This window comes from Pyxicephalus adspersus, chromosome 7, assembly GCF_032062135.1.
Source record: "Pyxicephalus adspersus chromosome 7, UCB_Pads_2.0, whole genome shotgun sequence".
In the NCBI taxonomy this organism is placed as follows: domain Eukaryota; kingdom Metazoa; phylum Chordata; class Amphibia; order Anura; family Pyxicephalidae; genus Pyxicephalus; species Pyxicephalus adspersus.
The window spans coordinates 22,014,083-22,029,119 of NC_092864.1; the positions used below are offsets into that span (position 1 = coordinate 22,014,083).

The window sequence follows — 15,037 nt, forward strand, 5'->3', positions numbered from 1 at the left end:
TATTTGTTGACCTTGTACTCACAGATTTATAGATCACTGCCAAAGCCACTATCAAACCATTTTTTTTAATAAAAAGACATCTATTACAAGTATTGCACAATACTGTTATCAAATGTATCATAATCCAGGCTAATAGGAGTTAGAATTAAAATGCATGAATTGTAGTTTTCCATTAGTAATAATGACTAACATGCTCATAACGTACTCATGCAAAACATAAAGGGAATAGGGAATCACGAGTTACTTTGATGTGATGATTTTTAACAGGAAGTTATATTGAACCTCCAGCCTATAAGGTCAATGCCTCCTTTAGTTGTTGGCAATTACATGCTAAGAACACAATCGCTCATCCCCACTCAACTCCCAGGGAGCTTGAGAACTTGGAAATAAATACACAAGATAACATCCACACCAGTAACTGAACATTGTTAGAACAGCAGCTATAAACATGTTTGAAAAACTATTATAAGTCTGTCTCATTTTGGATTCACCCAGTTCCAACCAAATCAGCAGCTGGCCAGCATCCCATCAGATATCATTGTTCTGTGTGTACTTTCCCATCAACATACCACAAGGACGGCTATTGAGGTCTCTGCTCCGGGCATGGCATAAATCCCCAGATCCTTCAAAAATGGGAAGCTTCTCTGCTGGTGAAGAAGAATTCTGGCAGCAGCTGTGGTCTGGAGGAAGGGAATGTACTCCTCCTGGTCAATGTCAAGAACCATCTTGAGCCCTGGAGAAAACACAGACGACATTGACCTTTGTACATACAATGCTAACATGAAGGTGAAGCATGCTGTAAAGAAAACATTTCACTGATTACTTCCCAATTATGTCTTGTTGATCACCCATGGTCAGGTTGGGACATTCAAATTGTCCTTATCTTGGCTGCATATTGCTTTATTTGTAAAAACTCTATAGTCAAGGCTAATTTGACCAATATGTACAAATAGGATGAGTGGCAACACATAATGTAATGATGGACAAAAATGGTATCAAGATTGTTATATATGTGACATTGTGGTCTTAAAATTATTGTTGCCTGCCTTCAAGAGGAATCCAATTGTGCCAATAATTAGTACAGAAGGTTTAAGACTTTTCTGTGAATAATCTGCATGGTTTCAGGCAGCTTGCCCAATGCATAAGCAATGAAAGAAAACGTACGACTAGCTATGGCAGCCAACTGTATGAATTAAATAGGTTGTTAGGTATCCCAATCCACTCTGCTTTCCCACTAGCTTCTTTGGTTGTATGGGGACCTTATTTGTGGAAAAGCCACCCTAGTAAAGTCTTGGGTGGAAAGTTTCTGTAGGGCAGCAAGCCTCTCATTCTTTATATTTCTTCATTACTATGTACACATGGAAATAAATAACCAAGTTCACTTTCATATCAATTAAACATACTATACACTTGTATGATGCAAGACAGCAAATCTTTAATCTGTAACAAACAGAACAGAGCCTTCCCATCAAGAAATGTGGTCAAGTAATGAAGTTTGCAGGAGACAAGAGACTAGAACATAGCCACTGCTGGAACCAAAAGAAAATTTTCAGCCACCAAATAAAGTGATTAGAGGATCTTATAGTCTGACATTTATTTTACCATAAAGATATTTGAGGTTCATTACCCAAACAAGGTTTATCTTCCTTGTTGCTTTTATTAAGCGTTGCCTTATCTAAAAGCAATTGTTATTTACATACCAAAGAATTTAATTTAAATATATTTGAATCCCAATTAGAAAACATAGACTTATCTGCATATAAATCAGAAACAGGAAATGAATAAGAACTAATTGATACGTAAATCATGAACTGGCATTCTTACTAGATGCAAACATATACAAGCATCATTTAATAATGGGTATATCTGTTAGCTTTTAACACCTGCTGGAATGAGCTTGTATATGCATTTATTTTTATGGAAAAGATTCTTCAAGGGTGCACTTCCAATGGAGCATTGAATATAAGACTCTAAAGGGGTTTTAACATGGGGTGACCCTGCCACAATTACTATATCTGCAGATCACAGTATATTAGTGTGTTGGTCAGTATTAGGTTTGCTCTTACATTCCTAGCCAATGGGAAGAATGTCACCCTTACAAACAGATCATTGGCATTTATTAAACTGACCTGAAAGTCACAAACTGGCAACTTATGGAGGAACGCTGGTTTAATAACGCTACTATAGACCAATTTTTCTTAAGCTTTTTACCCAGAAGGAGAAATAATTTTGTGTTCTCCTGAAAGCCTTGGGTCAGGGGTGGTCATCCAGGACAATGAACCCTAGATTGATTGTGTGGGGTTGCCTATGACTGTCAAGATGTGCTAAGTATTTCCACGTTATTCCATGGCTCTGTCTGCCTAAGTGCTGTCAGACTATTTTCCTTTCATCCGTTCCCTACCTCCTCTGATTTCTAATCCCATCACTGGAGGAAGCAGGGATGAGTAGATGTAAGGGAAGCATACTGCAGCCACTCATGCTAACAGAAATGTGCATTGGCATGGGAACACTTGGCAGGCACTGGTAGCCCTAGCCCCAGTCCTCATCTGCAGTGGTCATAGGGTTCATCATTACACCTGTGATTCTAGGTATTAAGGGTCAGTTAATTTGCAAATAAGCAACCTAGAAGCAAAATCATTTAACTATAATTACAACTCTAAACATCTCCTCTACCATTAGTGGTGTAAACAACTTTGTGTTTAGATTAGCGTTTACTTTTCCTTACTTTAATATATGTATGACTTGCAAAAACTGTTTCTATGTTTAGAGGTAGAGTTCTATGAAAAGGCTGGTGTGTCTTGTTCAAGCAGGCGTTTCCCACATAAAACATAAACACAATGATATTATAACGTAATTGTAATAACAAAAAAGACTTTTCATTGTGTAAACTACAAATAAAAAATGAAACAACTCTCAATGGTTGGAAACATTTTTTAGAAAGGACAGAAATACAGACGTTAGAGGGAAACAAAACGTTCCAGAAGATGGATTTCATAGCAGGAACCTTAGTTTCTGCTATATGAGACATCAATACTGAAAGCATAGTTATATTGTGGGCACTGGTTCTGAATGCCAGCAAACACTGGCATCATTTCCCATGTTGTATTTCCTAAAAGATGAAAACCTAAATAAAGCAAAGTTTCGTCCACGCTGTAAAGCAGATCTGTGTCAACACTGTAGAAATTATCCTTTTAATTTATCCTGTGATCATTGTCATAAGGACAGAATCTTTGGGAAAACCCAACATTTTGAATTATCATTTGAGCAATAGGTAAACGGGAAACCCTATAAAAGGGGAGACTTACATTTTGTTTACTTTGGATAGATTTTCACTTATTTCCTAGTTTTTGTTTAGGACACAAAACAAAAGAGAAAACTCCCTGGCAGGGTGCAGACAGCAAAAATGATCTAATAGGGGTTTAAACATTTCCTTGTTCTATACAATTTGTTTTAAACGTGGGCAGAATATACACTATACACATTACACTATACACATATATACACAAGTAAACTTTTTCACATGCCCATTGTTGTAGGCACTTTGTGCTGTGGACAGGGGGCAGTATGGGCACCCTGACTGGTATGTGGGTAAATTACCCCAGACTCTGCAAATTTCCTTTCAAGGTAAGTAGCTCTTTTGTGGGACTGGATAACTACACTATTATTTATACAGTGCCACCAGTTTATGAAGAGCTTTACAGAGTCCATCATTTCCTTAGAGGGGCTCACAGTCCAATGAGCCCTCAATTAGGCTAATTCTAGGGCAAATCTAGGAAGCTGATTAACCTACCATTAAAAGGTGACAATGAGTGCCCACAGGAAACCAATACAAACACAGGTACAGCATACAAATCCATTCAGATATTGCCCTTGCTGAAATTCTAACCAGGGACCCAAATGCACGACAAGTGCTACCCACTATTCAATATAGAATACATGAGTTTGGGGGTAGAGCTTTACCCAGAGATGGGCTTTAGACTAGACAATCAAACTTTTATTCATTTGGTAAATTATTCAATTAACCCCAAGGTTCAATCACAGTGGTTGCTGACCTCATAGTCTGAATAGAAAAAAAGTTCAGCAATAAAAAAAAGCAAAAATGAAGAAAAATAAAGGTTAAGAAGTACAGTATGTTACAACAACATAAGTGCCCAGTAAAATATATAATGATTCTTCTTGAAGATAATTTTTTTAAACGCAATATATAATTACATTGATTTATCATTATGTTTTTAGCTTACATAGTACAAACAGTTTTGTAGGTCTGTAAATATTTACTAGTAAATTACCACCTTTGTGTGTCATCTTCCAGTTAACACCACAATTTATAATTAAGTCATCAGCACATGGTGATCTCTCCACTTCAGAGGTGACAACACCCAGGTGTTTAGCTGCCTTGCCTCATCGGTATTATTACCAAGTCCAGTGTTGTGGATGTCATCATTTTATTACAGAACAAAAACAAAAAAATGAAACCTAATATATAATGAACCAGTCACCTAGTTTATGGTATGGTGAATATGGGACAGATCCAGGCATGGCAGTCCATAAGTCATAGAGATAGCTTCTCCATTGTGCCATCTTGTATGGGCACATTTTTGTAGCTGTGTGGCTCTGCTTATGTATAAGTAAAAGTCCACACTACCAAAAACTCTTCTAACCTCAAGCAATCAACCACTAAAATGTGGTAGGAAACCAATACTTCTAGAAGAGGTGATATCCTGGTTTCCCTGGAGCTCTTATTGGTTCACATTTTGACTACACATCACTACAGAATTAAATAATGGCATGAAGGTCGGAGCGAGGAACCAGTAGTAAGGTATTTCAGCTCTCCAGTTACTCATTATTATCCATGCCAGAATAAATGGTAACATTAAAGCCCAATGGAAGCTTACAATGTAAATACAACAAAAATATGAGTTATTGGCTAAAGTGCGCAAGGGTTGAAACCCCTGCAAGATATTGATGTTCTTCAGGACTTTGTGTGACATTGTGATCTATACTGGCAATATGTCTACCCTTAGGTGTGTACCATATGACGTAAAAGTTCTTTTTCCGGTTTAGCCTGATATTTATTGGTTACTAGATTGACATTCACAGCAAACTCTTACCAAAATCAGCTCCAGGGTTAGCAGACTCAAGCAGCTCCTGATCTTCTTGACCCCAGTTGAAGATGTAACAATTTCCATAATCTTGGTGGAAAATGTGGGTGAAATTTCTGAAAATGATAGCATTGAGTTTTACTTTCTTTTTATATTTCTGAGAATGTAGGAATGATCAATTAATAAACACTTTTGTACTGGAGAATCTCCTTCTTTTATTAAAAGTCCTACAGTGTTTTCTCTGCTTTGGAGATAGTTTGGTTTTGCACTTTATACCTTTAATTTATACATTTTGGAGATTAGTTTACCATTAAATAGAATTTCTTGGAGGGAACAGATATCACTTTATACTTTTTAATAGATGTAAATGCATACTTATTAGAAATCATTTGTAGCTGCAGAGACGCACAAAGGATGACAAACGTGTTCTTGGGTTCACGTACACTTCAAATTGCTGCAGTAAAATGCAAAATGAAGATTTCAGAAATATTGTGTTGTATGGAAGCACATGATATATAACATTCACAGGAGTGTGGGTGTATTCTACCAAAAGTAAATAAGTCATATTTACATTTTTAGAAGGGATTGTCTATCTTAAGAGCTAATAAAAATCCAGAGGAAGCCAGCTTCAGCTGTAAATTCTGTCTGAGATCATTTCTGAAAGTCATCATCCTTCATTCCCACAAAACAAAAATGCTTTGACAGGACCTTTATGAGCTTGTTTTCAGCACTTTTAGGAGATCCTAGCCCTACATATAACATAGCGAGTCTGTAAATGGCCCATGGACATCCCTTTATATTGATGCAACTGTAGATGTGAACACTGGAATCCTAAGCTCATGGGAGTGCCACATGTTATTCTAAATGTCCAAACATAGATGAGGAAACCTCCCTGATTCCCACACGTCATGGTGTGCTCCCTGAGGTCATTCCGAGAGGTAAAGAGGAACAATGAATTGTGGGATGCAAGAAGAAATGTCACCACCAGTAATCGGCAAAAGAGGGTTTATTTATTTTATGTTTCTGAAAAAGTAATTAACTACAACTTAATTTTTCTATAAAACCCCCAAATTTGGTATTGTTACCAACATACTCGGTGGGGTGGGAAGGACACGTGGGACATATAGATAAATGTACCAACGTTTTTCTGTAAATCAGCATCAAACTATAGTCAGGAAAACTCAATTTTAAAGCCCCTGTTGATTTTTTGAGTTAACTACAATGCCCATGAACATAGGTCATCCTTGGTGGAAAATCTTCCACATCTGTGTGTTTTCAATGCAGTCGATGATTCTCCATCGGTGAATGCTTGGTAATGTCAGATTCACTGGTTTATGAATAAAGCCTTTAGTTTATGGTGTATGTTATGGGCAGTTGGTTGGTTTTACAAGTGTTTCTGTTGTATTTGGAACTATACAGTTCAAGCAGCATACCGTACTAGGATTTATCATTCCTAATCAGATGGAAAACCCATCTATATTGTATGAAGCCCTGACATATAGGCAAAAGTTTTTTTTAAATCGAGCGGTGCTTGGATGATCAGGGAATGCATGGATAGAACACGAGCATACCAAAGGTCCAGGTTAAATAACTCCCTTGTAACATATTATTTACTCCATATTCCTGCTATAACATATCTTTATTAGTTTGATTAGAAGCAGTTACATTGCCCAGTACATAGCCAGTACTGTTGAAGCTCCATCGGATTTCTCACCTGTAACTGCAGGCTTGTCCGGCAAACATGCAGGTCAGAATCATATCCTCTACCTGGTACCCCATTTTAATCTTTTCTTCTTCTGGTATTTTGGAGAAGATGCTTGAGAATTGAAGTAGGTACCATTCTTTTATAGCTTGGGCACCACTTGTAAAATTACGATAGTTGCACTGGGTCCTGTTGTTGGTGCACTGTAGAAAGAACATCAATGAGAAAAATACAATATGTGACACCCCAAACTGGAATAAAATATACTTTGTAATCCATATTAGCTTTACAGAAGACTTCTGAATAATTTTACCAGTGTGCTGAAAGGTCTGTACTGAGATACAAGTAAAAATGAAGCCAGCTCATGCACAAACTTCGTTCTTGGTAAGATACTCCCAAAAGGTCAACAACTTCTAAAAGGTATCTAAACATTTGAAATTTTCTTATCTGAACATTGATAGGGCATCAGGTGGGTATAATGGTCTGGACACTCCTACTATTAAATACACTTTTGTGTTTGAATAGGTATTGTCTGAGTTTGATTGGCAAACACAGCATTTGAAATGAAAAGGATGCTTTGCATTAAAAGACATTTTACAATAATTTACATTAAAAGAAATTCAACACAAAGCAGGTCATATGCCGTCAAACATATGTCACGTACCAATGGTCAATAAATACCAATGGAAAGGATTGTTAGAACAAAAGTGCTCTGTACAACCAGAGCAGATCTGTTCTATGCAGAGAAGGGTGGAAGCGCAGGAGATGCCCTTTTCCATCCGCTATTAGAAATCAACTTTAGTGTTGGTTGTTTAGTGATTAGGCACACTGGATCACTAAAGGACATGGGAAGAGCTGTAAAGATGCTAGGTTTTCAAACAAGACCCATCATGAACCTCAGGTGATGGATGCCCATCAACCAACCAGCACAAGGTTAGATGAACTCTGTACCAGAAAAGAAGGAAAAGCAAATGATCTCAACCAGACTAAATAAGTATTATTTACAAGACAAGGGCCATGCCTAATGGTGGTTCCACATTTTTCCAGTTGAATGTATATCTAGTAGTACTTTGACACATTTAACTAGACTTGTTTTTGTAAGGTCCTTTGCAGCCCTCCAGGTTGTTTCATCATTTGCCTGACTCCATCCACTAATGAAGCAGCTTAAAAAGCTGTAGAAATGTATTCAACATTACAAGAACAAGCCCAGCTGAATGTGACTACTACTAGATATACATAGATATACAGCATATGGCAACAAAATTCACAAAGTTCTAATATGACCTTCAGTCTCATTGTGATACAGTCATTCTGTACAAAATATTTTTTTTCCATTTCTGGCTGTTCTTTTGATTACTGGAAATTGGTTTTATTGTGTCTTGCACTGTAATCCATTACTTTGTTTACCAGCTTCTATTATAAAATGTGCTGACAGAATTTTACGAGGATCACAAGATGAGATTGTGATGATAATAAATGTCACAGGTAAGTATAGACCCCAGCTAGAAACTACAAGACAAGACATATATTGGGGCCTCATTTTGTGTATTCACAAAATGCATTGATCCATCCAAATGATTTATTCACCCCTCGAAAAGTTTCTCTTTTTCAAACTTCCATTTCAATTCAAAGTAAATATTGACCGTCAACTGAAAATCAATTGTGCTATCATTTTTTTTAATCTATTTTGTGATTCAATCATACTACAATTGATTCTTAAAAACTGATTATTTATAATTAAATAAAATGCAAAGTGATCCCTGTATTTTAACTTTATCAATCTCTCAATTGATGATGACATGTAAACAGAAATCAATTGAGATGTCTCAAAAACCAGATACATGTATAATCTATGGACATTTTCCAACTTGATCAACTGGGAAATCTAATTCCACAATTATATTTATTACTTTTGGTTGATTGAATCCTTCAATAAATGGTCAGTTCCATGAAACAATTGAATGGATTGTTCAAATGAACTAGAAAATCAACAAGCCTATGGCCAACCTAACATTCTAACATAGTTTTCTTTAGAATTGTTTTCTTCCCTGTTGTAAAGCAGATTGAATTATGACTTCTTGGAATTATAGTTTTACATGTACCAATAAGGTTTTCATTGGCTCCAGTTTTTAACCCCAGGGTGTGTTGCACTTCCTCAAAAAGACCAGTGTTTCTCAAGCTTTTTAACATTGGGGAACCCTTTGAAATGATTTTCAGGTCTTCAGAGATCCCCTCCTAAAATTAATATATATACACAACTCACAGTACATTAGTGTGGTGGTCCCTGGGAAGAATTACTTTTTACACTGCTGGCCATTGGGGAAATTGTCACCTTATGGATACCCAAAAAGATCATTGGAATCTGTTCAACTGACCTGAGAGTCACAAACTGTTCATTGCTCAAGGAACCCCTAGCAACCTCTGGAGGAACCCTGGTTAGGAAACATTGGGATAGACCATGACTTCCATATAGAGAACAACAGCCTTTATTTAAAGTAAAGAGGGAATAATGTTATCTATTCAGATAGTGGCTACTTTTTAATTATTTCGAGTAAACTGTTCCCCCGGCTCCCATCTTGTTGTCCCAATAAAGACAATTACAACACTGTATGTTGCCACTGGAGAATACACTAGGTTGCCTTCAACCACATGTCTTGGATTATGAAAGGTAGTTGAACCAAAGGGTTATTGCACCAAGAAGGTTTTCAAGAAACAAGAACCTTGGTGTTTACAGTTGCCAACTAAATACAAGCCAGTTTTAAACCTGTTACTACTTCCGTAACTGAGAGCACTATATCTCATAATATTACATTGTCAAAACCACAATGATCGGCTCAAGCCATTGTCACAGTAATGGGGCAGAATTGGAAAGCAAATATGAGCAGACTTAAGGGATTAGAGAAGACTTTAGACTACCTGGCATGAGCTTTAAATGTAAAATGTTCCTGAGCTTTTTTCATAGGATAGGACACAAATAAGGAGTTTTATGCTGTCTAGAAGTCAGATTACCTATAGGTAATTATAGGTTATGAACACCGTGAAATCTTTAAATTGGAATGTAAAAATGGGTGAAAGAATGATGAATAGTCTTACCAGTTGTATGGCTACTTTGTATCTCTCAGCATAGGAAGTCTGGTTGCCCTTAGTGGCATTATTGACCTGGGAATAATCTGTGCTACTGTCAAAGATATTATAGATGATAGGGTTGTTGGGATCATTTTCATCAATGACGACCAGGGGCATATGGTTCCACAGATTGGGGTCAAGGGTCACATTCTGGTTTGTGTTGTTGGGAGTTGATATGCTTGAGCCTTGCTGGCTTGAGAACTGGATCCGATCTAACGCAGTGTCGACCAGCTCATCCAGATCCTTAAGGAGATGCTTAACTTTTGAATATCTGTAATATACAATCACATATATTTAGTTTAAAGATGGTGCCATAAGACATGTAGGTGGAATTCCAGCAACATAAAATTTTGTGTCAGGTTTTTACTTCTGTATGACCCTTTTGAAAATGTCAGCCCCTCCTGGGGGGTGAATATAGAGTTACCTTTGGGAAGAGTTCCTCTTAAAGGGGGGGGGGGGGCTCAGCAGGTTTACCAACCATTCAGAAACCAGACAGATGTTCCTTTCCAAATACAAAGATCTGGCTTGTGTTCCAAACAAGGAAAAAGTAGAACTTTTGCTACTTTCTGCCAAGCAGTTAAGTTATATTTAAAGGCTTCCATGTAACAGCATGAAACAGTCCCACATTCAGTTTTCTGAGTGGACCTGATTTATTGAAGCTCTCCATAACTGCAGCGGATAAACTATCGTAGGTGAACCTGGGCAATCCAGTAAAAACAACTTTCTTTACTTCATTTTTCTTCATTTGTGTCTCTCATGACCCCTTCCCAGATACTGCAGCTCACATTGAGTGGGTTTCAGTAGCAGAGGCACGGCTGTCAATGCAGAATTGGCACGTAACTTATTTAGACTGCAGGGCCAGGAATACACTGTTGAAGTATGTTGGTTGGTGTGTTGTACAAGTAAGCTTGTCCACTAACTTTTAAATTCTTGCCCTTGCCAACATAAAGTGGAAGACCCTATATACTCCCAATAGTGATCAACTTTTTTTCTGCAGGAGGCAAAAAAGAACAAGCTTATTCTTTTCTTACATCTGCAGTAACAAAACTTTTTTGGCTACCAGTATGGGTTTGGGTACTGTCATGCTGTATAAGACTCTTTCCTAAGTCACACAGTGTCTTGTAAAGGCAGGAGGTTGGCTAAGAAGAGATCAGGTAGACCCCCTAGAAATTTTGGTGACAATAACAAGTTCAAGAGCTTTGCAGTTACCTGATGAGAAAATTAGCAAAATTGAGAAAATTGGTCTTATTTCTATAGATATTTTCACCATTTCAAATCACCATTTGAGCAATTCAAAGGAATTGGCTATATTCCAGAACTAAAATGCCCTTTTTTATGAAAATTCCATATAGTCCAGATATGCTTATCTCTCCTCATTTTGTCATGCACAGAGGGTTTGCATTAGCAGTACGATTACCAGATTTTCATGAACTTGTGAATCAGGTTCTTCTCAGGGGATTCCAAAACATCCTCTGTCAGCCAGGAGGAATACTCCCTCATGTGTTCTCCAGGATCCAAAATTAGTTTTCTGTACTTCAGTTATCCAATATGTTTGTCACACCTGACGTTTACTCTATGTTTCTCAACAAATGGTATGTACCCTTTAAGTGGTAATTCTGACAGGTTAAGCAAGTATTTCTGTTTGTAGAATAACTGGTTATTGCAAAAAACCTATATTACACAAAACAAACTTACGGTAAATGTAAAAAATTAACTTTCCATATACACAAATTGAAATTCTTGGAAATAAAATACCCTTAAATCATTTGTGGTTTGTGCATGCAGGTACAGTAACTGGTTAAAATAATTATACCCCACCCCCCTCCTCCCAGTTGCTCCTAATTCCCCCTATCTTCCTGTGCATCCAGTGCACAAGAAAGTCCCATTGTAACTGTGCTCAGATACTAGTAGTTCTTAAGGATGAGGAAAATTGAGCAGGAAATTTCTGCAAATTTGTGACATTTTTAAAGAATTTTCGCAATATTTGTACTCAAATTCCAAATGATAAAATATATATACAAATAATATTAAAATGATATGAAGCCATATTTAAAATGCCACAGTTTGTGAACCATATTCCAGTCCCTTTACAATATATTTAAGATACAGAACCATTGTTCACATTGGAGGTTTTGTTTTTGTAAGATTATTTTGCAACATGTTTCACAGACCAGCAACTGCTTCTTCAGGTGATGCGGGTAATAGATACATAAGTCATATAAAAAGTTCACTCCAAGTCCTTTATTTATGAGATGGTTCTCAGAAGACACAGCTTGTCACAGCCAAAAACAGGAAAACTGTATTGCACAGCCTCAAAAAAATGCGTGCCTCCCCACTCCTTGGTCCTCACATGGATTGACAACAGCTGACGGAGGAGTGCCACCTGACTAAGCAACATACCCCAAGGATGCAAATAGGGTGCCCTATCCTATTTCTCCTGGTGTGCCATATCTGGTGTTTCCTTACCAGATGGAATGGCCCCAACCTACCATTATCAGATGCTACTTTTTATCAAATATATATTATCATTGGGGTATCTGTCACCAATATACATTTAGGTTCATTTGAGCCCGAACTTGATCCCTTCCACATCCTTTCACCTATAGCACACAAGCTTTTTATATTGTAAATGTGTGACATTTCCCTGAAACTATACAATATTAGCTTAATACACTGGAGTTATTAGGGAAGGCAAAATTAGGATGTTATTTTGGTGGTTTTAAGAGTGCCATTGGGTTTAAATGACACCTGAGATTTATGGAGGTTTTGTTTAACTATCCCGGACCTGTTTATGGATTATGCTAACCCTGATGGCAATTCTATGTCTAAAGGTAAATATAATCCCAGATATTACTCTAACCCCATTGCTGTGACTTCCAATAAACTTACTATAGTACAATGTGTTTCTAGTTTTCAAGAGGAAACATTTACCGTACATGTACATTTCATTGTGTCAAATTTAGTGGGCAATTTTGATTATTTTATTTGCAAAAATGATATAAGAAGAGGACTTTTGAGGACATTTCTGGAGCAAAGGTTTTGGAGCATTTGGAGCATCTCATGGTGATGATTGATGAAATTGGAAAAAAAGTAAGTATTTACCATGGAATGCTGTTCACATTTACATTCTGTATCAAAAATGATTTATAAAAAAGTACTTCTATAAAGTACTTGCTTCCTTATTGGGGCAATGATAACACTGAGGTGGGAAATTGCATCTGATGATCCCCGGGACTCTCCTCCCACTGGACTTGCTTTCCATCATGGAGGACTGGCTTTCTCTAAGATACTGGCAAAGTGTCTAAAGGAGCCCTAAACTAAATCCCTACAGTAAACCCAAGCAATTTCCAAGCAAAATCCAAAGTGCTTTCTGTTAGGATCACCAGTGATATACATTTGGCAATATTTAGTTCATCCAAATAATTAAGTTGCCTTGTCATTTGTGTTATTTATTTATTTATTTACTTACTTGAATGGGTTGACATTGCAGACGGTCACAGCAGGGAACACCATGGTGTTGAAGCCTATGGACAGAGACACACTGACACCATAGGACAAGTATGTTTGAATAACAAGCCCCCATTGCCAGAATACGAGGCCTGCAAAAATCAGGGTCAATATGAACCACATGACTCTCTTCTTTGGCCCTTCAGATACAATACGTTTTGGTCCATGAGTATTGGTATTGTTGCAAAACCAGACCAGCAGCTCCTTGTAGGTGTAACCAGGGCCCTTTTGGATCCGGTGCAAGGCCCTTGTAAAATACCGCTTAGTCCTCTTCATCATCATCTGCAATAGTTACAAACATTCCAATAATCATTAGAATTGATATCAAAATTTTTCAAACTAAAAAAATGATTCAATAGCAGATTGCTTTGTTCTTGAAAAAACCTAAGCTTGATTTTTACGGGAAAAAGACCTTACCCTACAAATTGCTGCTATGGTAGATGCCAAACTTAGACTCATCAGGAGTGACCCCCCACTGTGATAAACACCCACCTACAACATATTAATGCGGCTCTGTTTTTATTAATACATCCTTCAATGAGTTTTACAAATACCTTTAATTTGACTTGATATCAACCTATGTCAACTCTACGACAGGCAGTGGCACAGATAAAGAGAACAAGAAGCCAATCACTTGTACTGCATGTCAAGGTGCATTCTAAAAGAAGGAGGGGGTTGACAAAGAGATAAGCTATTCAGTGTGCTGATTCTCCTTGTACTGTCCAATCAAACGGTGGGGGTGGGGAGACCTGTAGGTGGTAATAAAATGGAGCAGAGGGAAATCAGGTCTCCTTCCATGCCAGACAGGCTATTTATTTCATAAACCTGACTCAATCTTCATTCTATTTCAGACAAGAAATATTACACCTCCCTGTCTCAAAAGTAACAGCCATGCCCCATGTAAAAAAAAAAAACATTGGCTTGAAAAGAATTACACAATGTCCTTATGGAGCTGAAGGACACTAATCATTCCAAGAGAAGGCAAGCATTTAGTCTGGAGAGAAATCAACACTAACTGAAGCACCTACAGCAAATAATGTTGCAAATAACTATTTCTTGGCCACCTATAGATTGTTGGAGACAATTGCACAGCTCCTGAGCATTAAATTATTACCAACATTTCTGGGGGTCAGGGGAAAAATTGAAATATTTCACAAATTAATTAAAAAAAAAAAGCATGAAGTATTTCTCATAATTAGAATTAATGTGTAGCATGGAAAATATCTTTTTAAAAGCCCCGTTGCCTTTTATTGCAAAGCCCTATAATCATCAAAACTGCATAGGGGTGCTGTGATTCAAGAGGTCAGAAGAACTTAGGGAATTAAAAATTATGTACCTTTTCTATAAATTTAAAAAAAGACCCATTTACATTTTAACTTTAATTTATTGAAATGCTGCATACTTTTTTAATTTTTTCCCTTGAAACAGGTCCCCCACTTTCCTTTACCCCATAGCAATTTTGGTGACAATATGTTCAGGGGCTTTATTATTTTAGTCATTGTAACTCCTAGTCCTTAACAGGTTCTAAAATTATGTAAATCTAACCTTAGGATTCCACAGTGTCATTATTTATATAGAAAAATTAAGTCAAAATGATAGA

General features: G+C 37.1%; 1 protein-coding gene across 1 annotated transcript in view; it reads right to left on the bottom strand.

The window, feature by feature from the left end:
* The window catches only part of SCNN1B (sodium channel epithelial 1 subunit beta), a gene marked incomplete in the record, with an annotated part of 47,272 nt that overhangs the window by 15,688 nt on the left and 16,547 nt on the right, over positions 1-15,037 (bottom strand). Inside the window, 5 exon segments of the mRNA XM_072417806.1 lie at positions 570-733; positions 5,112-5,218; positions 6,817-7,007; positions 9,898-10,201; positions 13,400-13,719. Coding sequence (XP_072273907.1) covers positions 570-733; positions 5,112-5,218; positions 6,817-7,007; positions 9,898-10,201; positions 13,400-13,719 — 1,086 coding nt within the window.